The sequence below is a fragment of the Dasypus novemcinctus genome, chromosome 4 (assembly GCF_030445035.2).
Source record: "Dasypus novemcinctus isolate mDasNov1 chromosome 4, mDasNov1.1.hap2, whole genome shotgun sequence".
NCBI lineage: Eukaryota > Metazoa > Chordata > Mammalia > Cingulata > Dasypodidae > Dasypus > Dasypus novemcinctus.
The window spans coordinates 76,785,192-76,810,613 of record NC_080676.1 but is presented as its reverse complement, the minus strand read 5'-3'; the positions used below and the strand labels follow the sequence as shown (position 1 = coordinate 76,810,613).

The 25,422-nt window shown below is 39.5% G+C and overlaps 1 protein-coding gene and 1 long non-coding RNA gene across 3 annotated transcripts in view; one reads left to right on the top strand and one right to left on the bottom strand.

The window, feature by feature from the left end:
- The window catches only part of HACD2 (3-hydroxyacyl-CoA dehydratase 2), a 99,732-nt gene extending 74,557 nt beyond the window's left edge, over positions 1–25,175 (bottom strand). The window contains exons 1-2 of the mRNA XM_058295679.1: positions 24,367–25,175; positions 21,774–21,891 (exon numbers count right to left, since the gene is read on the bottom strand). Of these exons, the coding sequence (XP_058151662.1) occupies positions 21,774–21,891; positions 24,367–24,731 (483 nt within the window). The 5' untranslated portion in view covers positions 24,732–25,175. The remainder of the gene's footprint in view (positions 1–21,773; positions 21,892–24,366) is intronic.
- Positions 25,149–25,422, top strand: part of LOC131278242 (uncharacterized) — a 64,796-nt gene continuing 64,522 nt past the window's right edge. For both annotated transcript variants that reach the window (XR_009185541.1, XR_009185540.1), the window contains exon 1: positions 25,149–25,322. This is a non-coding gene — a long non-coding RNA (uncharacterized lncRNA). The remainder of the gene's footprint in view (positions 25,323–25,422) is intronic.

Here is a 25,422-nt window from a genome sequence, read left to right as displayed (position 1 = left end):
TTCCCGGCCTTGAATTAATAATGGGCTATGACGAGCTCCTCCCTTACCCTCTCTTGAAGTTCTTTAGTCAGCAACTTGTTCTGCAGGGACCCACTGAAGAAGGTATTTCTTGGGGAACCTGTCTCAGTGTTGACTGCATTGTCATAGTCTCCCAAAGTCTGCCCTATTTTTTAATTCTTTATTTTTGTGACAGCATTTTTGGTACTTGGAAAAGTTCAAATGCCCATCTTCAAGCAAGAGATCATTCGGAGGTCACCCCTTGAAAAATATTTTGTCTCTCTGACTTTCTATACATGCTTTTAAAAATAAGTGAAGCCCCTTTTATTTAACTTTATTTTACAGTAATTGCTGGTCAGAGAAAGATGCTAAGTGAAGGATTTGAAGTCTGGTAACAAGAGAGAGAAGAAAACATTATTTTTTGTTTGTTTAAAAGCTGAGACTTATTTGCCTATTTTATTTTATAAGCAGCTTTCACAAGTATATACTGTACCATTAGGAATTTCTCTTCAAAATTTAATTTTGTTTATGGAACATTTAAATGTAGAATGTTTTAGTTTTGTTTTTATGTCTCATTATACTTAATGGGCAATCGTTTTTTCTGTAAAGCTGGTTACACATAACTTTGTGCTACTATTGGGATTCTGTCAGTGGCTTCTGTGTTAGTTACAAAGCTGTGTTAAAAAGGCAGCTCACCAGGAAGCAAACTTGGCCCAATGGATAGGGCATCTTCCTACCACATGGGAGGTCCACGGTTCAAACCCGGGGCCTCCTTGACCCGTGCAGTGCTGATACGTGCAAGGAGTGCCCTGCCACGCAGAGGTGTCCCCCGCGTAGGGGAGCCCCACGTGCAAGGAGTGCGCCCTGTAAGGAGAGCCGCCCAGCGCGAAAGAAAGTGCAGCCTGCCCAGGAATGGTGCCGCACACACGGAGAGCTGACACAATAAGATGACGCAACAAAAAGAAACACAGATTCCCGTGCCGCTGACAACTGAAGCGGACAAAGAAGAACTCGCAGCAAATGGACACAGAGAACAGACAACTGAGGGGAAGGGGAGAGAAATTTTTAAAAAGGCAGCTCACCATTTGCTGGTGACTTAGTATGAGAGTTCATACGTGCTGTGAAAGCACCAAGCATTCTTTTTAAATTATTTTTTCAAAGTCCTTCTTTTCCTGACTCAGCTTAAATTTTATTATTGGAAAAGCCATTAAATTAAGGTGGTGATTGTTGCATGGTTGTCATCAGTTTTATTATATGCAAAATCTCATTGTACTGTGAGATATTGGCATTGATATACTTAAAGATTAGTATAAATTTTCAATAATACACATCTCTCTCTTTTTACCTCATCTCTCCCTACTGTTTTATGTGATTTATTTGGGGGAGAAAGCTAAAGAATCTGAAACCAGACAAGAACATTGTTGTGTATAGCTTTTATACTTTAAAGTAGCTTCCTTTGTATGCCAGCAGCAAACTGAATGCTCTCTTATTAAGAACTTATACAATAAGTGCACGTAGGAATTGCAAAAAACATTTTAAACATTTATTACTGAATTTAAAAATACTTTAGAAGTTTTGTAATGGTGGTGTTTTAATATTCTGCATAATTAAATATGTACATATTGATTAGAAAAACATAACAAGCAATTTTTCCTGCTAACCCAAAATGCTATTTGTAATCAAAATGTATAGTGATTACACTTGAATTGTGTATTTAGTGTGTATCTGATCCTCTAGCATTACCCCAGAGATGGAATTGATGTCTCCATTGTATTTAAACGAAAATGAACTGATACTTGTTGGAATGTATGTGAACTAATTGCATTTATATCAGAGCATATTACTGTAGTGCTGAATGAGCAAGGACACTGCCTGCAAGCAGAGGAGACCCTTGGAATTGTTTTGCACAGGTGTGTCTGGTGAGGAGTTGTTCACTGTGTGTCTCTTCTTTCACTTTCTCCCTCCTTCCCTTATTGTAGTGCCTTATATGATAATGTAGTAGACTAGAGTTTACAGTAAGCTTGCCTTAGGATGGACCCGCAAGCCCCGAGGACCATAAATTCACTGGGATTTATCAGAACAGGATTAGCAGCTGTGTTGTGTAAATGTATTCTTCTCAGTTTCCCTGCTGACACTGAAAAATACAAACAGCAGCTTTCCTCCTTTACTACTGCCTCTACCCCTTTCCATTTTGGAATCTCAGCTGAGTTCTCCCAGAGCCCCCATGTGACTCTCTCACTGTATATTGCTACCTTGCTTCTGTGAGAGTTCAGGAAGCAGGTGAGAGGAGTCAAGCTGATAGTACACTTTTTTTTTCTTTTCTTTTTTTTAGTAGGTGCAATCACTTTTAGAATAAGATTCTTTTTCTTTTCCTGTGTGATAGGCTTTCCTACAAATAGTTGACATTCCTAGAAAAGTATTTGCTTGTTGAGAAAACATGTAAGTGATATGCTTATACCAAAGAGCCTGTTGTATTGCTTACCATGTCCCCATGCTATGAGGAGCTTGTGATGCTGCTGGTGACAGGGAACTCACAGATAGTTACATATTAGGTGATGAATATTACGAAGAAACCAAAGCCTGTTGAGTCATTGGGGCTTTTGAAGTTTCTTTTTAACAACTTGTATATTCTTGGGGCCCTTCAAGCTGTGAAGTTGTCCTTGTACACTCAGTTCCTTCACGGATCTGAGTCAAGTAGAGGGGATGGAACATTCCGACCCATAAAGGACTTTGGGGAAGAAGGTTAACCCTAAGATGCAGACATGTTCCATCTGAATTGAAAATGATATATTTGAGGGATAATTCTAGGGCTGGTTCTGTGTAGAGATGGCATCAAGGAGGTGCAGGATGGAGACGGGAGATTTCATGGAGCCTGGTCAGCAATCTCTGTACCAGGTCAAACACGGAGGAGCTGTCAAGGCATTTGGTGTTTCTTCATTGTAGGAAGTAAGGGCTTCCCAGATGGGGCAGGTGGTCATTACAGCCTACCAGGAACACGCGGATGTTGGAGTTTTCTGTACTTTTTGGTCATTATACTGTGCTGTGTTTGCAGCACTATATTGATCATAGCAGCCAAGCACTGTGTATAGTTTTTGTCACTAGTGTTATGGTCTATGTGTGTGATCTTTGTGTCTCCTTTTTGCCAAGCACGTTCTGATTTTCTTGTTCAAATGCAGGCCTGGTTTCTAACGGAAACACTTTTGTTCTTTATCTTTCCTCTACAAGGGACAAGGTGTGTCGTTTTAGTCAGAAGTAAGATGCAGGGAGGTAAAAGCCCTCCCTCTAGTTCATTAAGTAGATACCACTTAAAATAGGAGTCTTAATTCTACAGGAAAAGACAGTATCACGAGCTTATGTTATCTTAATCACACTACTAGCAGTGTGTGGCTTTAAGAATTTGAGATTTTCAGTGTTTGTATGCAAATTGACTTTATATACCAAGGTGAAAATCCACCTGAGTGTGTGTGTGCTCAGTGTGGCTTTAGGTCCTGTCCCTTGGGCTTAACACTGCCAGCCAGGACAGGATGGGGGCAGCCAGGTGAATTAGTGAGCAGCTGACCAGGGCCACCAAGCCTGACCTCAGACCCGCTGAAGGCTTTAAGCCCTCTCTCAGAACTTGCACTTCCAGCTTCCCTTCAGAGTGAGAGAGAGGAAGTGGGGAAGGGTTAAATACAGCTGTTCTTGGCTCATCAGGACACTTAATCACTCAGAGTTTTTACTAGCTCCCAGGAAGAAACACCACTGTCAGTGCTCCAGCTGAAAGTCCAACCCTGGGAACAAAAACTCCACTTCAAACAGTTCTGGCCTTTCTGAGCCTGCTTTTGTGATTGATTGCTTACCCATCATCATCCTCGATAGAGGGGCTAAATTTGACTGCCCTAGGCCAGGCAAGCACTGTTAGGTGTGTTTGATTCCGCATTATTATGCAAAAATCCACTGGTTGGGATGGTTTGCTTTAGGATAGGAAAAGAAATTGCCTCTCAGTGACAGGAATGGCCCAAGCCTGCTTCCTACTTTGAATTTTTTTTTAAACTGATGGGTAGTGTAGCATGTCTACATGGTTGTTTGTTGCTAAACTTTATATAATGTATTGTTTGAATCAGCTTGAAAAATAATCTCACTACATGTAGCAGTATATTGTATGTACATTATATGTAACATTCATATTTCCACTTTGAATCCTTGATATTGCAATGGAATTTCTCCATTATTAATGTATTTGATGTGCTAGTTATTGTGTGCAATTTAAACTTTTTTCTCTCTTTTCTAGGTATGCACTTCCTCTTACAACAAGCCTCTAAGAAAGAGATAGTTTCTAAGAATTACTGAGTTATGTTTGTAATGCAGATGTACTTAGGGAGTATGTAAAATAATAATTTTAACAAAAGAAATAGATATTTAAATTTCAATACTAATTCTATGGGAAAAGAGCCCATTTTATAAAACATAGTTTATCTTTGGATTCAATGTTTGTCTTTGATTTTATAAAGTAGCTTGTATTTTCTACAAAATGTGGTAAAATGTTGAGCAATTATAATACATCAATAAAATGGGTAAATTTTCTGGAAAAAAAAGATTACCACACTGGGAAGCAGATGTGGCTCAACCAGTTGGGCACCTGCCTACCACATGGGAGGTCCTGGTTTTGGGTCCCAGTGCCTCCTAAAGAAGACGAGCAGTTGCCCACACCCACTGCAACAAGTTAGATGCCAAACTCCGCTGCAACGAGTTAGAAGACACACCCCACTGCCACGAGCAGACGTCTAAATGGGCAGAGGCTACAAGCCAGAAGACAATGTAGCCCGTGGGGAACAGATGCAGCTCAGGTCATTGGTCACTTGCCTCCCATATGGGAGGTCCTGCGTTCGGCTCCTGGTCCCTCCTGGAGAAGGCAAGCAAACAATGAGCAGACAGATGAGAGAACCATCTGGGGTGAGGTGGGGGAGGGGATAAATTAAAATAAATAAATAATCTTAAAAAGAAAAAAAAGATGACCATACTGAAAATCTTGGAATCTTTTTCAAAACAAAACAAAACTAGGAATCTCAAATGTATGAGTATTGCATGATAAGCTGAAGCTCTTGCTACAAAGTTGAGAAAAACAAAAAGGTGTATCTTGATAAAAATGAGGAATGAAAGACATGAACATCCTCTGAGATAAGAAGACAGATGACAGTGCTTCAACAGAGAATCTATTCTATGTATGCACCAAGACATTTAACCTGCTTATTAATTAAGCAAAGGACACTGTAAGAAAGGATATGAAACACTTAAGGACTATCTTGTTTACTTTGCAATGAACGCTTCTCAACCCTACGAGACCTAACATCCTAAAACTGAAAAAACTACAGCTATCCCAAAGTAAAATTTCAACTTCCAAGTTTATCATTACAAACACAAAGACAATAATATGGAATTTTAAAATAGCCCATATTAAAGAAATTCAATGAAATTCCTGCATTTCCTGTGTCTCCACTGACTTAATAACAGTTGAAGTCTGAACAGGAATTTCAAACCACTTCTTAAACATATTTTCAGTCAGTTTCATTTGCTTTTGCAGGAACCACACACAACTGCACTGAAATCTTTTTCAATTAAATATGCAAGCTGGAAAATCTAGATACGTTAACAGAACAGAATGTGCACAGTGAATATGTCATTCAATTACTCTGAGACAGTGTCTTTATTTCATTATCATCTTAATGCCAACTGTGCTAGGCAGAATTCTAAAGATGGTCCCTGCCAACCTTTCTGTTTCTTGGTTATTCAAATACTTTTCTAGGTACTGCTGTGTAGGGATTTTGTAGGTGTAATTACATCCCAAATCAACAGGTTTTAAGATAGGGAAATTATATAGTAGGCTTGACCCAACCAGGTGAGCCCTTTAAAAGCAGAGTTTTCTCTGACTGTTGGCAGAAGGAAAAATCCGAGAAATTAGAAAAACTAATTAAATGCCATTGCTGGCTTCAAAGAAGGAGGGATAGCACCTAGGAGAATGGCTTCTAGGAGCTAGGAGTGACCTCTAGCTGACAGGAAGCAAGGAAAAGTAGATCTCAAACCTACAACCACAAGGAGCTGGGATTCTGCCAATAACCTGAATGAGTTTCAAAGAAGATTCTTCCCTAGAACTTCCAGAAGAGTTCAGTCCAAGTGACACCTTGATTTTGGTTTTGTGAGACCCTGAGCAGAGCCCAGGCAAGTGGAGCTTCTAACCTATCAAACTGTGAGTTAATAAATGAGTGCTGTTTTAAGCTGCTAAATGCATAGCATTCTGATATGAAGCAAAAGAAAACGAGTACTCTAAACTTCTAACTGAATAAGTTTTTTGTTGAAGTTCTCAAGAAAATTTTTCAGTATTAATATGTACTATAAAACTATGGACTTATATACATTTGTACAGGAATTAGCCTGGGGAGATATATAAAAGTCACAGGGAATACAGAACAAATCTTCATTGAGTGGTACTGTCACACATCGCAGGACATCTAGCCAGTAACACCAGCTATCATTGTGGAGATCAAAACACCTTCACAACTTCCAAAACACACTCTGAGGGGTGGTACCGCTGATAATGAGATGCACTGAGAATCACTGGTCTAGAATAATCATACCTCATTGGAAAAAAATTGAAGGGCTTAATGACAACATAAAAAAAGCCTCCTTTGGAAAATGCGTCATAAACTTCTTTCTCCTCTTGAGTCCTTTACATTTCTACCTACTGGCCATAAATTTATTCTATTTTAAAAATATTGAATGTGTTTTGTACAAAAGGTCACTTGGAAACATCTTTTTTGAAAAAGTTTCTAATATTTACACTAAGGAATTTTTCTATATTTTTATTTTGCTAAGAAAATTATTTTTAAAAGTTACCAAAAAATGTGTTGAGTTTCATTTTTAATCCAAGGTAAACAACAACAAAGCCCAAAGAAGAAGTTAACAAATTCCGAGAGGAGTAAGAACCCAAGCAACTTTGGGGAGTTCAGCTGTAGTTCATGGACTTAATGTGATTTAGCTATAGTGAGTCCCAGTCTCTGTCTTTCAGTTCAAAATTACAAATTCTTAGGAGAAAAAATTCTGACTGGCCCAGTTTGAGTCAGGTATGCACTCCCTAGATCATGCAGCTTGAGAACTAGGAAATCTTCTAGAGGATTAAAAACAGCTGAGCTTAGCAGCAACACAGGGATGCATCTACTATGCTCACTTTATTGTACAGGGGACCATAAGTAAATTGAGTTATATCCACCAGAATTTGATTAGTTTTGGAAATTATCATACTAAGTGTATATATGATTCCATTTTTGCCTAAAATGTACCAATACAAAATGTGGTAAATACATACAATGCAATATTATCCAGCCATTAAAAGGAATGAAGTTCTGATACATGTTATAATATGGATGAACCTAGGAAGCATTAGGCTAAGGGAAATAGGACACAAAAGGACAAATACTGTATGATTCCACTTATATGAATAAGAGTCATGGTGAGAGAAAGTAGACTAGAGGTTATGAGGGCAGCAGGGAGAGACAAATGGGGAGTAATTGCTTAATGGGTATAGACTTTCTGTTTGGGGTGATGAAAAATTTTGGAAATTTTTGCACAGCATTGTCAATGTGATTAATGCCACCGCACTGTACTCTTAAAAAGAGTTAAAATGACTAATTTCATGTTCTTTATACTTTACCACAATTTTTTTTAAAAAGGAGAAAAAAAGAACAACCACCTATGTACATAATAGGCAGCCTTAAAGGATAAATACCAAAATGTTAATAGTAGTTATCTTTAGGTGGTGAAATTAGGGCAGATAAGCATTTTCTTCTTTATGCTTATCTGCTAAAGTTCTTTTTAACTTTTCATTTTTAAATACTTTCCAACTTACAGGATAGTTACAAAAATAATACAAACCTATGGCAGTTTGAGACTGTACCCCAGAAAATCACATTCTTAAAGCTGGTCCACTCCTGTGGGTGTGGACCGATTGTAGGAGGACCTTTTAATTAGGTTACGTTAGTAAGGCCTGACCCAGGGTGGGTCCTGGTCCTCTTACTGGAGTTCTTTATAAACAGATGAATATGGAGAGAAACACAGAGAAGCTGAGAGAGAAAGCCAGAAGCTGAAGTAACAAAACCCGGGAGAGAAGGAAGACCAGCAGACACTGTCAGGTGTCTTGCGATATGACAGAGGAGCCCAGGATCATGCGCAGCCAGTCTCCGGGGAGAAAGCATCACCTTGATGGTGCCTTGATTTGGACATTTTCATGGCCTCTGTACTGTAAATTTATAAACTGATAAATTCCCATTGTAAAAGCCATCCCATTTGTGGTTTATTGCATTTCAGCAGCCTAGCAAACTGAAATAGGAAAGTGGGGTGCCCCTATTGCAAACACCAAAAATGTGGAAACAACTTATTGTCTATGCAGGAAGAACTATGAGTTTCTAGACAGAAATGGCCTAGATTGTTCTGAAGAGATTGTTGGTAGAAATACAGATGCTAAAGGTACTTCTGATGAGGCCTTAGATAGTAACGATGAATGTGCCATTGTAAAGAGGGAGACAGGTGACCCTTGTCTTAAAGTTGCAGAGAACATGGCAAAAATGTCTTCTGATGTTGGATGGAAGGCAGAATTTGAAAGTGATGACATTGGATATTTAGCTGAGGAGATTTCCAAACTAAATGTGGAATGTGCAGCCCGGTTTCTCCTCACAACTTATAATAAAATTCAAGAATAAAGGAATTAACTGAGAACTGAGCTCCTGGGCATAAAGAAACCAGAAATTGATGGTTTGGAAAATTCTGAGCTTCCATAAAATAAGTCCCCAAAGAACAGTGCCCCACGTGAGGGCTTAACTGAACATGGAACTAGTCACAGCTGTTTGGCTGCAAGTCAGGACTGGAAAGGCAGTTATCTGGGAAGCATTGTATGAAGTGCAGAAAGTCTTACTCTCTGATGGTTGGGACCCCTGTGTGCCACATGTGAAACTGACAGGCTTTTGCCAGGTCTGTATGAATGGAACCACTGCCGGTCTGGACAAAAAGGGACAGAAAAGAGACAGATTAAGGAAACATGACTTCAAAGGCAGAACCATGGAAGCGGAGGTCTGGACTTCTCGGCCAGGAGTGAGCCCACCCACGTGTGTGGAAAGGGTGGTTCCGGAACTCGAAAAGGGTGGGCCTTCTGTGCCTTATTCAGGAAGAGTGCTGCCACTCCCATCTTCAGAGAGGGTGGAGCACATTCGCTGGGCACTGGGGAGATTCTACCTCCACCCCACTGTTCTGAGGGAATTGAGCCTGCACCCCCGGGACTGGAGAGAATCTGGCTATCACCCCAGTGTTATCAGAGATTGGGGCCTGGAGTTTGGCAACCAGATGCTTGATGAGGGGGAGCAGAGAACACGGCCACTGAGTAAGCACTTGCAAAGGGTGGGGCTGCCACCCCATCAGGTCTCGAGGACAAAGCATCATTCTATAGATGACTCTTAGACCTTGAGACCTAATGGGGCATGTCTTGCAGGATTTCGGAACTGTTCAGGATACATTCATTCCATCACAATATTTCAAAAGCCTTAAATTATTTCAGTAACAATATTAAGCACAGGGTCTCATCTAAATGAGGTATAGGTGTGGTCTGTCCTGGGGCACAGTTCTCTTCAGGCTGTGGACATGTGAAATTGAAAACAAGTCACCTGCTTCCAATATACAAAGGAGGGGCAGTTATGGGATACGTGTTCCCATTGCCATGGGGAGAAATTGCTACATTCAGCCCTATAGTTTATTAATTCTTATATGTCTAATTTTCATATTCTGATAGTGAAATTTTGAATTCTCACAGAACTTAAAACTGGCAAAAAACTTAAGGTCATCTAATCTAGAATATTCACGGCAGATAATGAATTGAGGCCCAAAGGCGTTAAGACCAATGCCAAAGAGCTAATCAATGGCAAAACTAAGTCTTAAAACACAAATTTCTGGTCTCCAGTGTTCTTTTACGTATACTGTACCACTCTGTACACACAATTCTATTTTTATTTCTAGTATAGCATTTTTGCCAGCTTTTCTATATATTTTGTCTTTCTGATGTTCAGATAATCATTCATCAACTAACTTTACCAATATGTCGCCCATGTTCCTCCCTTATAAACTGTGACTCCAAAAGTTTTGAAATGCCTTTACAGTAACAACACTGAATGTAAATGGATTGAACTCACCAATCCAAAGACACAGACTGATAGAATGGATAAAAAATATGAGCCGTCTATATGTTGTCTGCGAGAGACCAATCTCAGACGTAAGGACACAATCAGGTTAAAAGTGAAAGGTTGGAAAAAGATATTCCATGTAAACAGTAACCCAAAAAGAGCTGAAGGAGACCAGATAAATGTAAAACAATATTATAGTATATGAACAATAATTACTCAGTGCAACTAGCAATTGTTCCTGTGATCAGTATTCTCAATAAGTTTCTTCATACAAAATAAACACTGGCTTTTAATTGAGGAGGTCTGGAGAAGAGAGAATTTTTTGAATACTTCAATTTTCTTTAACCCTTTCTTTTGCATACTCATTAATTAAAATGATCCATCTGGATCAATAATGACTGAGCATGACTACTGTTGAAAAGATTTTGAATTTTTCTATCTCATAAAATTATGAGTTGGCATATTATTATGAGCTGTAATTCAATCCAATAAGATGTAAAGAGTTTACAAATAGTAATTTGATTATCCAGAAACAATTATGGCCTAAATGGAAATTAAATAACTAAACCAATAATTTATTTCATTCTTAGAGATTATGTCTAATAGAGCTGTAATATAAAAATTAGAATTGTTATAATTAATATTAGAATTATTATTTACATTTATAAATGTTTGTTGCTATACTATTATAAGAAAGTTAAACCTAACCTTGCCTTGCTCTTGCTTTTAAAATTTGTAGTTTCTTTCAATCTATTTTTTAATTTATTTTACAATTTTACAATAAAAGTCTTTTTAACAGCTAAAAAAAAAAGCCATTGGTTATACACTTTGGATAGATCATATGGTATGTGGATATATCTGAATAAAACTGCTTAATAAACAAATAAACAATTATGCAAGAATAGCCAGAAATAGCAGCTATGTACAGCAGGGGAAACAGAAAGATTGAGAAGGGAGGAATTTTCTTGTTTGTCTGTTTTTCATTTATTATTTACTGAAATAATGAAAATGTATAATAATAACTGAAGTGATGAACACACAACTATGATATCAAATACCACTGATTTACAGTTTGGATAAACTGCATGCTTTATTAATATACACTAATAAAATCATTCGTTTAAAAAAAAATAGGACGGGTTGGGGGAAAAATAGACCAAATGTAAGCTATGGACTATAGTTAGTAGTAATATATATATATTTTTAAAGATTTATTTATTTTTTAATTTATTTCTCTCTCCTTCCCCGCCCACCCCCTCCAGTTGTCTGCTCTCTGTGTCCATTCGCTGTATATTCTTCTGTGACCGCTTCTATCCTTATCAGCAGCACCAGGAATCTGTGTTTTGTTTTGTTGTGTCATCTTGTTGTATCAGCTCTCCGTGTGTATGGCGCCACTCTTGGGCAGGCTGCACTTTCTTTCCCGCTGGGCGGCTCTCCTTACGGGTGCACTCCTTGTGCGTGGGGCTCCCCTACGCGGGGGACACTCCTGCGTGGCAGGGCACTCCTTGCGTGCATCAGCACTGCGCGTGGGCCAGCTCCACATGGGTCAAGGAGGCCCGGGTATTGAACCATGGACTCCCATGTGGTGGGCGGAGGCCCTATCCATTGGGCCACGTCCACTTCCCTAGTAGTAATATTTTGAAGATGCTCTTGCATAGTTTGTAACAAATGTATCACAACAATGCAAGGTGTTGGTGGAGGGTGATGTATGGGACTCCTGTATGATGTTATGCATGTTTATTTTGTAAGTTCACAACCTTCACCATATACTTATTGTTTATGTATGTTCATGTATGAATGATATAATTCAATGTTTAAAAAATGAAAAAAAAAGGAATTAAGAATAAAAAATAAATTAAAAAAAAAAGTTTCTCTTTAGCTTCTGCTCTGAAATTGAGTTATGCTATCTTATGCTATGACCAGGCAGTCATGTTTTTCTTGTAAGCTTATTTGTCCTTTAGTAAACTCAGGTCAGTCTTATGTAAGCAATAGATTATTGGAATTTATTTTTTTAAAACCAGTAACCACTATACCTTATTTTGATAAAGGTAATCAGTCCATTTGTATAAATAATAGAAACGATGCATTTATGTCATACTCTATCACTCTATAGGTTTATTGCAATTGCTCCTATATTTTTTCTTTTTTTATTATCTTTTTTTTAAAGATACATAAATCATACAAAAATTTTTTTAAAAAATTTAAATTTAACAGGCTCTCTACAGATGTTAAACTTTGTATTTCATGTTAAATCAAAAGATAGACTAAGCTGCCCATACTTCTTCCTTTTTTTAAAAAAAACTTGTTTATTTTCCTCATTTTCCTTTTATAGCTTTTCCCCCTTGTTTATTATTTTTTAATAAACAAGAAGTGAATGCATATTAAAGTATATAGTGTAAAAAGTGGAAATTCCCTTTCATCACTCCCTACCCCTATAAAATTCCCTTCCACAGAAGTAATTACTAGTAACAGTTGGATATGCATCCTTCCATACCTTTTTCTGAAAAATCTGGAATATCTCATGAAATTCCATTTGGACATTTAGATACCTTGCAATCTGTATCATGGTCTAAAGCTGTGCTGTTCAATGCTATAGCCACTAGCCACATGTCTCTATTTATATTTAAATAGAGTAAATAAAATTTAAAAATTCAGTTTCTCAGTCCTACCAGGCACATTTCAAGTGCTTAATAGCTACATGTAATTAGTGGCTACAATACTGGACATAGATTTAAAACATTTCCATCATTACAGAAAGTTCTATTAGACAGCACTGGTCTAAAGAACTAGTTAATTCATTTATATAACAGTTAAGGCTCTTAACAAGATTCTTTCGAGTTCCTTTTTTTTTTTGTAGGAGTTTTCAAAATCTCTCCACCTATAGGAAATTGCACCGTCTGGTATCTAGGAATCTGATGCTCTCTCTTCTAGTTTCACGTAATTTTTTTTCCTTTTTCAACATCTAAAGTCCCAGGTTGTTTTACTATTACATTTTAAAATCACCTGGTTTTTGCTGCAAATTGCTTATCTTTGCTTTAAGTTTAGCAGTTTAACAAAGAGGTGCCCAGAAAAGGAACAATTTTTCTTTTCTTGGGAAATAGGTCCTGTGTGGAAATTCATATAATACTCTCAATAAACATACTGAGATTGCCTTTTAGTTCAGGAGTTTTCCATAATTCTTTCCCTTGATTATTTACATGTTATACTTCCAACCTTTTCTATTTCTTCTGGTAGCTTTACTTTTTCACAGATTTATACTCTCAATGTGCTTTTTAGGTACATTGGTGCCACTGCATTAATATTAGCCTGGGGAGTTTCACTACTTTCCTATGTATTTTGTTTTTCTGATGTTCAGATAATCATTCTTTCATTTACGAAGTCCACTGAGCTGTCTCTGATGCCTGGGACTATATCTTTTGTAATGTTCCTTTTACATCACAAATGGCGAACTCAGAGAATTTCCCACTGGCTTCTGCTCTGGGACTATGACTGGGAATTCTTGACTTTTCTTCTTCTTTTTTAAAAATATATTTTTTATTAAAGTACATCAGTCATACATGAACATACATAAGCAATAAGTATATAGTAAAGGTTGTGAACTTACAAAATCAACACGCATAACATCATACAGGGGTCCCATACATCACCCCTCCACCAACACCTCGAATTTTTGTTATACGTTTGTTACAAACTATGCAAGAGCATCATCAAAATATTACTACTAACTTTAGTCCATATCTTGCATTTAATATATTTTTCCCCAACCCACCCTATTTTTTTAAATAGATTTTTATTACAGAGGTTGTGAACTTACAAAACAGTCATGCATATGTGTAGAATTTCCCACACAACACCCCTTCACCAACACACCACACTGTGACAGAGTCAGTACCACTGTTTCTCTGTACTGTGGCCTCCCTCCTGCTGTATTTTTAGTTGTTTTGTTGTTGTTTTTTTTTTCAACTTGCTGCCCTTTCCTTTTTGCAGTCATTAGCTATCTTACTTCTTGGAATATCATATCAATTTGCTTCTATTTTCTCAAGTTGTCAAGCAGTGTGGGGCCTGTGTGGGTGGGTTCCTGTTTCCTACGGCTCCCTGTTCCCTTCTGATGTTGTGACACTTATTAACTATACCTAAGTTCTATTTTTCCTCTGGTTTCCACATTGTTTTTGAAGCTGATTTTTCTGGGGTTTGTTCTGGTTTCTGTTTGTGATAGATATCTTCACTATGACTTGCTCTGCTAGCTTTTTCAGAAGCCTCTTTTGGAGGTCTGCTTACTCAAAACAAGACCTTAATATACAGGCAGTCTAAGATGTGCATATAGTTTGTGTTCCAAAAGCTCCTTTTTAAGATTATTCTTGGGAAATCAGCATGTTTCCACAGGGAGGAAAAATATTGCAGATGTTGGTTACATCCTCAGAGTAGTTCGCGAATGTACACATTATGTGTGTGAAGCACAGTACTGTATTAATAGAACCTAACCATCTAATATCCATTCTGAATGGAGAAAATCATCCAGTTGAGCCTCTAAAGACAGAAAAACTGGCGGGGAGACAAGATTGGAAGGATTTTTTCTTAAGGACTCTATATTGTCTTAAAAATTTGCTAATCAGTTTCTTGAATATCTTATTAAAAGATCTGAGAGCGTTGAGATCTCGCCTGACAAGTTAGACCAGAATACAGAGGTGGGCTTAAAAAGTGGTTGTGCAATTAAAAACCACAGTAGGGGGGGTACTGGGTTCCTGGCCAGTGGTGCTCTGTCGTGGTCCCTAGGGGAGCAGCGACAGTCTCCCAGGTACAGTGGTGGGGACCGGGAGGGAGTGAGGGTTCAACAGTGAGCCCCTGATACTAATGACTATGCTTGTGAGCTGATAAACCCAAAATAAGAACAAGGCCTAGAGCAACTTTGTGCCTGGGAATTTCCTTCTGTCAGCCTTCATGTTACTCAAATGTGGCCAGTCTCGAAGCCAAACTCAGCATGTAAATGCAATGCCTTCCCCCCAGCGTGGGACATGACACCCGGGGATGAGCCTCCCTGGCAACGAGGGACCACTATCAACTACCAACTGATGATGCAACTGGAAAATGACCTTATACGGAAGGTTCAATGCGGATCAGCAGAATATCCATGTCTACATAAAATACCATGACTTTAAAATGCTGTTTGACCTAAAGTAAGGGGGAAATGGAAAGGAGAAATGAGTTTATATGGCTACGAGTTTCTAAAAAAGAGTCTGGAGGCTGGCAGAAGGTTTGCCCTCATGCACAACTGAGCAGAGTCAGAGAGACAGATAAAGCAGATACAACCCCCAGATATTGGTTCCTTTGAGGGCTAAAGAGACCCATGGGAGTTATGGTCATGGCCGATGGGGTTAACTACCAGGGCAGATGGCCCCTCTTTGGAAATGGTGTTTATGTGTGATGAATCTGGACTCAGATGGGATCTCCCTTCATAAGACTTTCATGCTAATGTGCTGGAGGTGCAGTTAATGTTGGGGTTTAAGATATATTTAGGGGATTTGAATCTCTGGACTGACAATGTGATAGCCAGATCCTGAGCCTCAACAGACTCCAGCACCTACAATCTGATTTATTGGACTTACCACACTCAGCTAAGATGGAGGTGAAGAAGGACAACCACCACACCATGGAGCCTAGACTGATTACAACTGAAAATGGGAGGATTGCATCCAGCATCCAGGTGGAATCTGAGCCTCCTCTTGACATAAAGGTGCAATGGACACAACCAATCCAGTGTCCACATAGAAGAGGTGGCATTGGATTGGGAAAAGTGGACATAATGGACAAAGGGTATGGGGAAAGGCAGGAAGAGATGAGAGGTGGAGGCGTCTTCGGGACATGGAGCTGCCCTGGATGGTGCTTCAGAGGTAATCACCGGACATTGTAAATCCTCACAGGGCCTACTTGATGGAATAGAGGAGAGTATGGGCCATGATGTGAACCAATGTATATGAGGTGCAGAGGTGCCCAAAGATGTACTTACCAAATCCAATGGATGTGTCATGATGATGGGAACGAGTGTTGTTGGGGGGGGGGGGAGGGGGGGGGTGGGGGGGTGGGGTTGAATGGGACCTCACATATATATTTTTAATGTAATATTATTACAAAGTCAATAAAAAATAAAAAAATTAAAAAAAAAAAAAAAAAGAAATATGCAGGTTCAATCCATTTGATTTTCACATAACTATGCTAAAATCTGTATTTCAAATTATTTATTTTGAATGAATGTAGCAAATTTGCAACTCTGAATTTTGATTTTGCAATAAACCACTAGCCTCTAAAAAAAAAAAAAAAAAAAAAAAAAAGTGGTTGTGAGCGTTAGAAGACATTAGAAGGCTATCTCTCTCCTTCACCTCTTGTCCAGAATCAGTCATGCCATTTCAGGCTCAACCCCAGATCAACACATTTTAGTCAGAAATGAGGCCAGGTATTAGGCAGCACAGATTTGAAACACTTCCATCACTGCAAAGAATGGGAGGGAAAGGGGGTTCCTGAGGTCCTTTAGGCATTCCCAGAAAAACAGTGGTAGGTAAATGATATATATATAACTGGTTGTACATATGTTGAAGACTGTCTATATTAGTCTCAACAGTTAAAGACTTTGCAGAGTCATTCTTAACCCATATGAATCATCATAGACAATCACACAATCATGTTCTTAATTATACAGTATTTGAAAATACCCTTGATATAATTAGTTAACTAAAGATATTTAGAAATCCAAATAACCTCAGAAACTACTTTAGACTGCCATAATGTAACATCAATCTACTAATTTTTAATCCTTGGTGGAAAGATAGTCTATAGTTATCAATGAATATCATAGGTCCAAAAAAGAATGAAGTAGGGAGCAGAGGTAGTTCAAGTGATTAGGCACCTCCCTCCTACATCAGAGGACCCGGGTTTGGCTCCCGGTGCCTCCTAAAGAAACAAGAAAGACAAACAGGCATGGCAGGTGAAAAACAACAAGGGGGTTGGGAGAAAAAAAAAATGAAGTAAGAAGAAAGCTCACACCATAGCTCGTTATAGATGAATGGCATTTTTACTGAAACATAATTTATAGACCATAAAATTCACCAATTTAAAGGATGCAATTCAGTGGTTTGTGGTATGCTCACAAGACTGTGCAACCATTAACAATATCTAAGTCCAGAATATTTTCATCACCTCAAACAGAAACCCTATACCCATCACAGTCACTCCCCACTCCCCCCATCTCCCCAGCCCATGGGGACCACTAACCAACTTTCTGTCTCTGTGGATTTGCCTGTTCTGGATATTTCATATAAATGGAATCATACAATATGCGGTCTTTTTTTTTAAGATTTATTTTTTATTTATGTGGTCTTCGTGATTGGTTTTTTTCACTTAGCATAATGTTTTCAAGGTTCATTCATGTTGTAGCATATATCAGACTTTCACTCCCTTTTTACGGCTGGATAATATTCCACTATATGGATAGACCACATTTTATTTACCCATGAATGGCATTTTAAAAATGTTATCTATGCTCAACTCAAGGCACAATAGATTTATTCACACACTTATCTCTTGGCCTACAACACTATCAGCATTTTACTTTTTGTCAATCTATAAATTACAAACACATTATAACCTTCACTGTATGTACTGTGTTGAGTACTTTGGTAGACAGTTCTTGGGCTTTCCACCTAGCATCCCTTTTTCTAGAAAGTGCTTCTTCCCTCCAACCCTTCAACATGGTTACAGGTGGTCTTGCCCTGTCCACAGGTAATTGGTCCAGAGGTGAGCATTCCTGGTGATTGGTCCAGGAGAAAGCACCTGATTCAGGCTGGACAAATTATCCCTTCACTGGGGATGTGGAATTGGGGCTAAGATTCTCTTTCTAATTAGCTGGTCTCTTCATTCCAGGAGCTACAATTTCAGGAGCTTTTGGCTGTGGCCATTATCTATCACGTATACTAAGAAAATGAGAACGCTGAACTATAAGAGAAGAACAAATCAAATTCAGTGAGAGGTAATAGCAGAAATAAGAGAAAGAGCAAGAACAGCCGGGGTTCTCTACAGTGTTCCAGTTCCTGAGTCCAGGCCATTTCTAGCACATTTCTAAAACTAAACTGCATCTATCTTGGACCTTAGCATAAGGATACCCTGTATGCTTATAATAAACCCCCCTTATTGTTCAATTATGGAGGTTTTGGTTACCTGCAGTCAAGAGTTCAAATCATCTACTTTTAAATAAGAGTTTAAATCCTTATTAGTAAGGGCTCAACCTCCAAAGGATCCTTTACAGTGCTCAAACACATATTTACTTTAATTATTACCTTTGGAATCATTTGGAAAATCATCTCTTAAATAAAATACTTAAGACATTCTTGGATGAGGATGTAGAAGAAAATTAGAATTTGGGTCCATGGTATTAAAAAAGGTATACCATTGTAACATCAACTTAACATATCTTTGCATCCCATTTTGCAAAAAAATTTTCCTCAGAAACTAAGCTGTATTTTTGTATCACACTACAATATACCCATTTGTACTTGCTTGGCAAATGCTTTAAGTCTCTTAAGAAGCAAAGTGTTTATTTTCCTAAAAGGATTTGAAGTTTCTTGCAAATAAGTAATTCCTATTTCCTTTCTAAGCAAGTTCCTGTAGAACCTACTAAAGAAAATCATTCAGCATACAGAGATATAAATGAGTAGCTGATTTCCCTGGACTCATTTTCTCTTCCTATAAACAGGATATATTGTAAAGCACTAATAATTCCCATAAGGATAACTGTCATCTGTAATTAAACAATGCCATGCATGTGCAATTATTATTTAATGTAGGTTGAGTAGGCAATGAAACATTTTTTAACCAGACTACTCAGGAAAATGCAATTTGGATAAGCTTGCTCTATCGCCCCAGTCTGAGGCATCTACTTCCATCAATGACATCTGCAATGTTAACTGACTGCATATTTCTAGGAGTCTTCACTGGATTATGCACAGTTCTTTTCCCAAAATCAATTCCAGGATTTGTCACCTAATAAAACCAAAAATCCAAAATACTTGCTTTAAAATTCTATACGGGCAAGTGGACTTGGCCCAATGGATAGGGCATCTGCCTACCACATGGGAGGTCCACGGTTCAAACCCCAGGCCTCCTCAACCCGTGTGCAGCTGGCCCATGCACAGTGCTGATGCATGCGAGGAGTGCCGTGCCACACAGGGGTGTCCCCGCGTAGGGGAGCCCCACGCGCAAGGAGTGCGCCCCATCAGGAGAGCCGCCCAGCGCGAAAGAAAGTGCAGCCTGTCCAAGAATGGTGCCACACACACGGAGAGCCGACACAGCAAGATGACGCAACAAAAAGAGACACAGATTCCCGGTGCCGCTGATAAGGATAGAAGCAGTCACAGAAGAATACACAGTGAATGGACACAGAGAGCAGACAGCTTGTGGGGGATGAGGGGAAGGAGAGAGAAATTTTTTTAAAAATTCCATAAGGAGGGAAGCGGATATGGCTCAAGTGACTGAAATCCTGCCTACCACATGGGAGGTCCTGGGTTCGGTTCCCATGCCTCCTAAAGAAGATCAGCAAGACAGCAAGCTGACATGACAGGCAGTCGTGGCGAGCCCATGCAACAAGAAACATAAGGGAGAAAACAAAATAAGGAACAAAGCAGGGAGCAGAGGTGGCTCAAGCAATTAGTACCTCCCTCCCACGTGGGAGGTCCTGAGTTTGGTTTCCAGTGCCTACTAAAAAGAAGACCAGCACACAACAAATAGACAAAGCAAATGCAAACAAGGGAATAGGTGAAACAAATAAACTAAATAAATCCTTAAAAAAAAATTCTATAGGGATAAATGGGCTAATCCTTCAAAGTCCTAAGATTTGGTTCCTAAGTGGATTTTGTGTCATACTACTTAATATCACTACTTTCCCCAAGATATATTTAAATTTTTAAAAATCTTATACTTCCACTATTACGAAGTCTACAGAGGTATAATCCCCTCTAACTGACCTAAGCATTCCAACCAGGTACAACTCAAGCACTGGGGTAGTTTCTGGTGGTCTTGACCTCAAGCTTGCCTTTCTGTAGCTTGAGAGAATTCTGTTGGCCAAAGCTCTAATCAACAAAGGGCTATGTATTTATCACTGTCCCCTTTAAAAAATAAAATAAAATTCACGCTAAGATTGACCTACCCTAGGATTTGTTAAACATTTTTCAGGCTCAAAATGTTACAGCAAGAAGATACCTTAGCTATCTAATTTAACCTCATCATTTCACAAATGAGAAAATGAGGCAGACAAGAGTTATATGACATGCCCCCCAAAACTAACATACTTACAAAAAGGGTCCTCCCAGATGGAAGGTCATTTCATCATACCACCTATCTAAAGTGTGAAAGTATGGGCAATTGAAATCCCTTTACTTTCTAAGAGAGAAAAACAAACAAACAAACAAACAAAAACCCTACAAATTTCACCTTTCAAAAGTGAGGATGGGAGGTAGAGGAAGCACATATCATTTTACGGAGGTCAACGGTTTTACCTGTAATATCATTCCATAGCTCAGGTTTTAAAAACTGTCACCCACGAATAAATGTCATGATGGGCCTGCTGTGGAGGCTAAGTGAAATGTAACTGAATACCAGACATTCATACAGCCTGAAGGTTTTTTCACCCTAATGATTTTGTGTGCCCAGAGCTATCCCCATTCACTCTTTCCCCACTTACCTAGACCTGGCCAATCAAGAATCTCCTATCACTGACAAGAGTGATTGGTCTAAGCAAGGTCAACCAGACTCCTTCCCTAGAACTGGGACCCAAATGCCGAGAAAAAGAAACTCCCTCCCTGTTTCCCACTACGTGGAGAAAACGGTTTGCCATAGAAGAGGCTAAGGCCAGTAATCAAAGAGAAATATAGATAAGCAGATGAGAGATGGACAGAGTATGGCAATGTCAAATCCTTGCTTTTCATTCTAGATTCTACAGTTTCAGTAAGTTAACCCTATATTTTTACCAACTACAGAAGCCATTAAATTCCTTTTTTGCTTAAAATAGTTTGAGTTCGATATTTGTCACCTGCAACCCAAAAATCCTAACATATATTTACCCCAGGAGGCAGAACTGGATATGCATTACCCTTAATAAAGGAAAATTAATAAAACTTTTGTAAAAAAAACTTTTTTTAATTGTAATGTCTTTAGGCAGACTCTGTTTTTTTGTCTATCATTCCTGATAGCCTAAACCCATTAACTTCAATGCTTCCACTATATGCCTGGCCCCTGAAAGTATCTGAGTTTGTTTATACTTCCTTAGGATGGCACTTTAATCCTAATATAAAATTGCTTCATTTTATTCCAATTAAAGATAAATATAAATGATATTCTAGGTTATACAAGTAAAATGAGATTTTGTCTTATCCAGAACTTTGAGAAGATAATCTAGCATCAACATTTTAATATGTCCTAGGGTAAAATTTCAGAATTTAAAACAAATCCAACAGAGACATGGTTGCATCAATTTAACTATGTAACATGTCTTTTACTTTATAACAACAGAAATCAGTAAGATCAAATCTCAAGACCTACCTCCAGTAAGGCTCCAGTTTGGAAGAATTTCAAAGGCTTTTCAATTGAATAGTAAAGGCTATGATAGCTACCCTTAGTCAGGTATGCTCTGACCAGACCAACAGCTATAACAAGCCACCTAAGGAAAAAAAGAAAAAAGTGTAATCCAAAATAAGCAAAATAAGTTTGAAGCAATAAAACGACGTAACAACAGATATTACTTAAGGTAATGTCAAGAATCAGTATACTGGATTTATCGACTGTATCTCTTGAAAACCCAGCTGTAATACACAGAAATGTACCACCAACAGCATCCCACTCAGACTGCTCTGCAGAAGCAGGGGAAGCTCAGTGGTTGAGCACCTGCTTTGCAGGTACGAGATCCTGGGTTCAATCCCCAGCACCACCTAAAAAAAAAAATTGACTATTCTACAAAAGCATCTAACCCATCTAGAGCTCTGCTTTTTGTACAGAACAAGGCCAAAATGAAGGGAATAAGCTGAAATGGTCCTACATTAGCTAAATTAGGTGCCAGAAAGACTATGATAAGGGAAAAACCTGTTGAAATTTTATATTGCCCTGTGTGGTTAAGGGGTCTTTAACAATAACAGGGTGGGGAGAAAATGTTTTAAACTGTTACACTCATTTCACTCGAATATACCCATACCTTAAAATCTATTATTTTAAAACTGCAAATGAAATAAGAATATATTTTTTTTAATCTGAATTTCCCAAAATCAACCCAGAAAAGAAAAATAGATCAACGCAAAATACAAAATGAAGCATTTAGGAGTAGAGATCTGAAGGTTACATCTCTCCTTTACTGCCTCAAAAATAGATTTCTTAGGCTCTGCAAGAAGCTCCATTTGTTGAGCTCCACGATGAAACTAACAGACATTGAAATTAATAGATTTATGTACGTGTACATTCTCAACTAGGCAATGCAATATGTGATCTACATAATTTCTAAAAAATATCACATATGTTTCAAAAGTAAAAGAAATGGATTCCTTGATAAAACTGGTCCAGCATTAGCAACCTAGAAAAAACAGGTCCAGAAATAAACACTTTCTTCCATCTTGCCCAATGTACCTTAAAACCCCTTTCCAGTCCAATGCTCTCAACAACCCTCTTGCTAAAACAAAAAGAATTTCATATATAAACACAAATACACACACAGATTCCTGAATGTTCTTTTAAAAATCATTGTAGTGACCATTTACATGCTAAAGAAAACGAAGATCTGTATTATTTCTTGATTGGTCTACGTGTCAAGAGAATTAAATTCTAGATCCAGATCTGCTACTAAGAAGTTCTAACCTTAAACAAGTCAAGCAATTATAATTTCTTTGAACCTAGGTTTCAATACCTACTGTTTCTTAATACTAACAGCAAGTCTATGACCTTCCCAAGATATATATTTTCTAGAGAAAAAAGTAAAGCACTAAATTGTAAATATATGACATTATCATCTGTGTAAAAAAAAAAGGTGGGGGGAGAATGTATGCCCATATTTGCTTATATCAGTACCTGAAGTATACACAAAATTAGCCTAGGCCAGGGAGGGGATCTGGGTGGAAGGGAAGAGTGAGAGGGAAGATTTTCACTTATGCTCTTGTATATATTTTGAGTTTTGCACCCTGCCAATGTATTACCTCTTTTAAAAAGAAATAAAACTGGAAGTTCATTATACAGTTCCAACTTTTCTGTGTGTTTGAATATGTTCATAATAAACTGTTAGGGAATTTTTTTTATATATAAATGAATAATTAAAAAACACATAATGCTTCTTACTAAAACGACAGATCAAAACATTGGAGAGCTGAGGGAACCCTGGAAGATCACCTAGCCCAACTCTTCAGTTTTACACATGAAAAAATGGAGGCCCAGGTAAAGTAAGTGATTTATCTAAGGTCACACAGATAGTTAAGTGTCAAAACTAGAACTAAAAACCCATTACTTAGAATAGATGAACTGAAATGAGGGTGAAAAAGGAGGAGTAAAATCTGTTTCGAGGATCTATTCCTCTTCACTCCAGTAATTCCACTCCCAATCCATCCTAAAAAGACTCAACTCCTCTAAAGCATGGCTCTGCTCACGTCACGGGTTAAAAACTTTGAGGGCTTTTCCATTACCTTTCAGATTAAAACTCAACCTGGTTTTGAAAACAGCCGTCTAAATAAATGGACACTCTGCAGCCACGCTCCCTCCATTTCCCTGGGCGGGGGGGAAGTTTACCCTTCGGGACTTGCCGCCTGGGCTCTCCCTCTCTGCGCTGGAAGATCTTCCAGCACGCCGCCCCTCAGACCCGGACCTGTGGTCAGCCCACCCGCCCTCCCCGGCCAGCGCCCGGACAGCCTTCCTCGCACCGCTCGGAACCCTGCTCTCCGGTGGTTCAGAACTTGGCTCCGCGCCCGGCACCAGGTGGGAGTTCGCGTGCAAGCCCCGGGGCGGATTCAGCTCCAGGTTCTCCTGCCGCCCAGGAGATGAATCGCAGACTCTGCCCGCTCGGACTTCACTGCACGTGGCAGACCCGACAGCTCGGCCGGCCGCAGAGCCCCCTCCCCGGCCAGGTTCAATCCCCGCTTTCCCGGACCCCGAGCCCCAGCCTCACCCCGCCGTCATCACTACATTGTAGATGACCAGGTACGCCGTGGCCAGAGGCCCTGAACCCTTCTTCTTTCGCGTGCCGCTGGCTTCGCCGGCCCCGGCTCGGCCACCGCCACCTCCATTTCCTTTCATCGCAGCAGTCGTCCCCACTGCCGCCATGTCAAGTGTCCAGGGCCCTCTCAACCTGCGCGAGCACCACGGACCCGGACTCGGCAGTGCAAAGCAGTAGAGAGAGAGGAGCAGAGGAGGCGGAGCAGAGGCTGCGGGGCGGGGCCAGGGACCGCGCCCACGGCGGTCGCCATCTTGGATAAGGGCAAAGACGCTGCTGGCGTTCCTCGTTCCTCGGTTTGTCGCAATCGCTGGTACCATCTTGGATTAGGGTAATGACCGCCTGTTTTGCCCTCCCGGTAATAGCCTCAGGCGCCATCTTGGATTAGGTCAACGTCCCTTTAAGCCACCTTGCCGTCTGGACTACAGATATCTGGATGCTTCCATTGTCCCTGGCTATTTCCCCACTTCCCTAACCTCCTTGTTGAATCAAACCAATTATGCTTCATTCTCTCTTCCCACCTTGACTTCTCCCAATGGCCCTATTTTTCCCCTTTATGCACGCACGCCTAGTAACCTGCCATTTTGGACCAGGGCAATTAACGCCGGCTTCACTCCCCATCAATCCCAGAGGCCAGCAGGGGCCAGCTTTTTTGCATGGTGCGCTCTTCTCCTTAACCGGTAACCAAATTGAGAGTTCAGTCTCCGAGGGTTTCTTCCCAGCCTTTTGTCTCTAAATTACTAGTACTGTGGAAAAGATCAACTGAGAATTGTCCCTCCCCCTACCTTTTACTAGCCTATTAAAGGCGCCCGAGCGGTTTAGGGTCGAACGTCATCAGTAAGGGTTTGCGACGATAATCAGGTGTTCAAGCCCTGCGGGCGCCAGCGTCCAGAGGGCAGGACTAGGAGGAGGTGAGTGGGCGGTTGGCTAAGGGTGTGGTGCGAAGCTATAGACCCACAATGGCTAAATAGAAAACTCGTCTCCTGAGGGAAACTCGAACAGCCTGTGGAA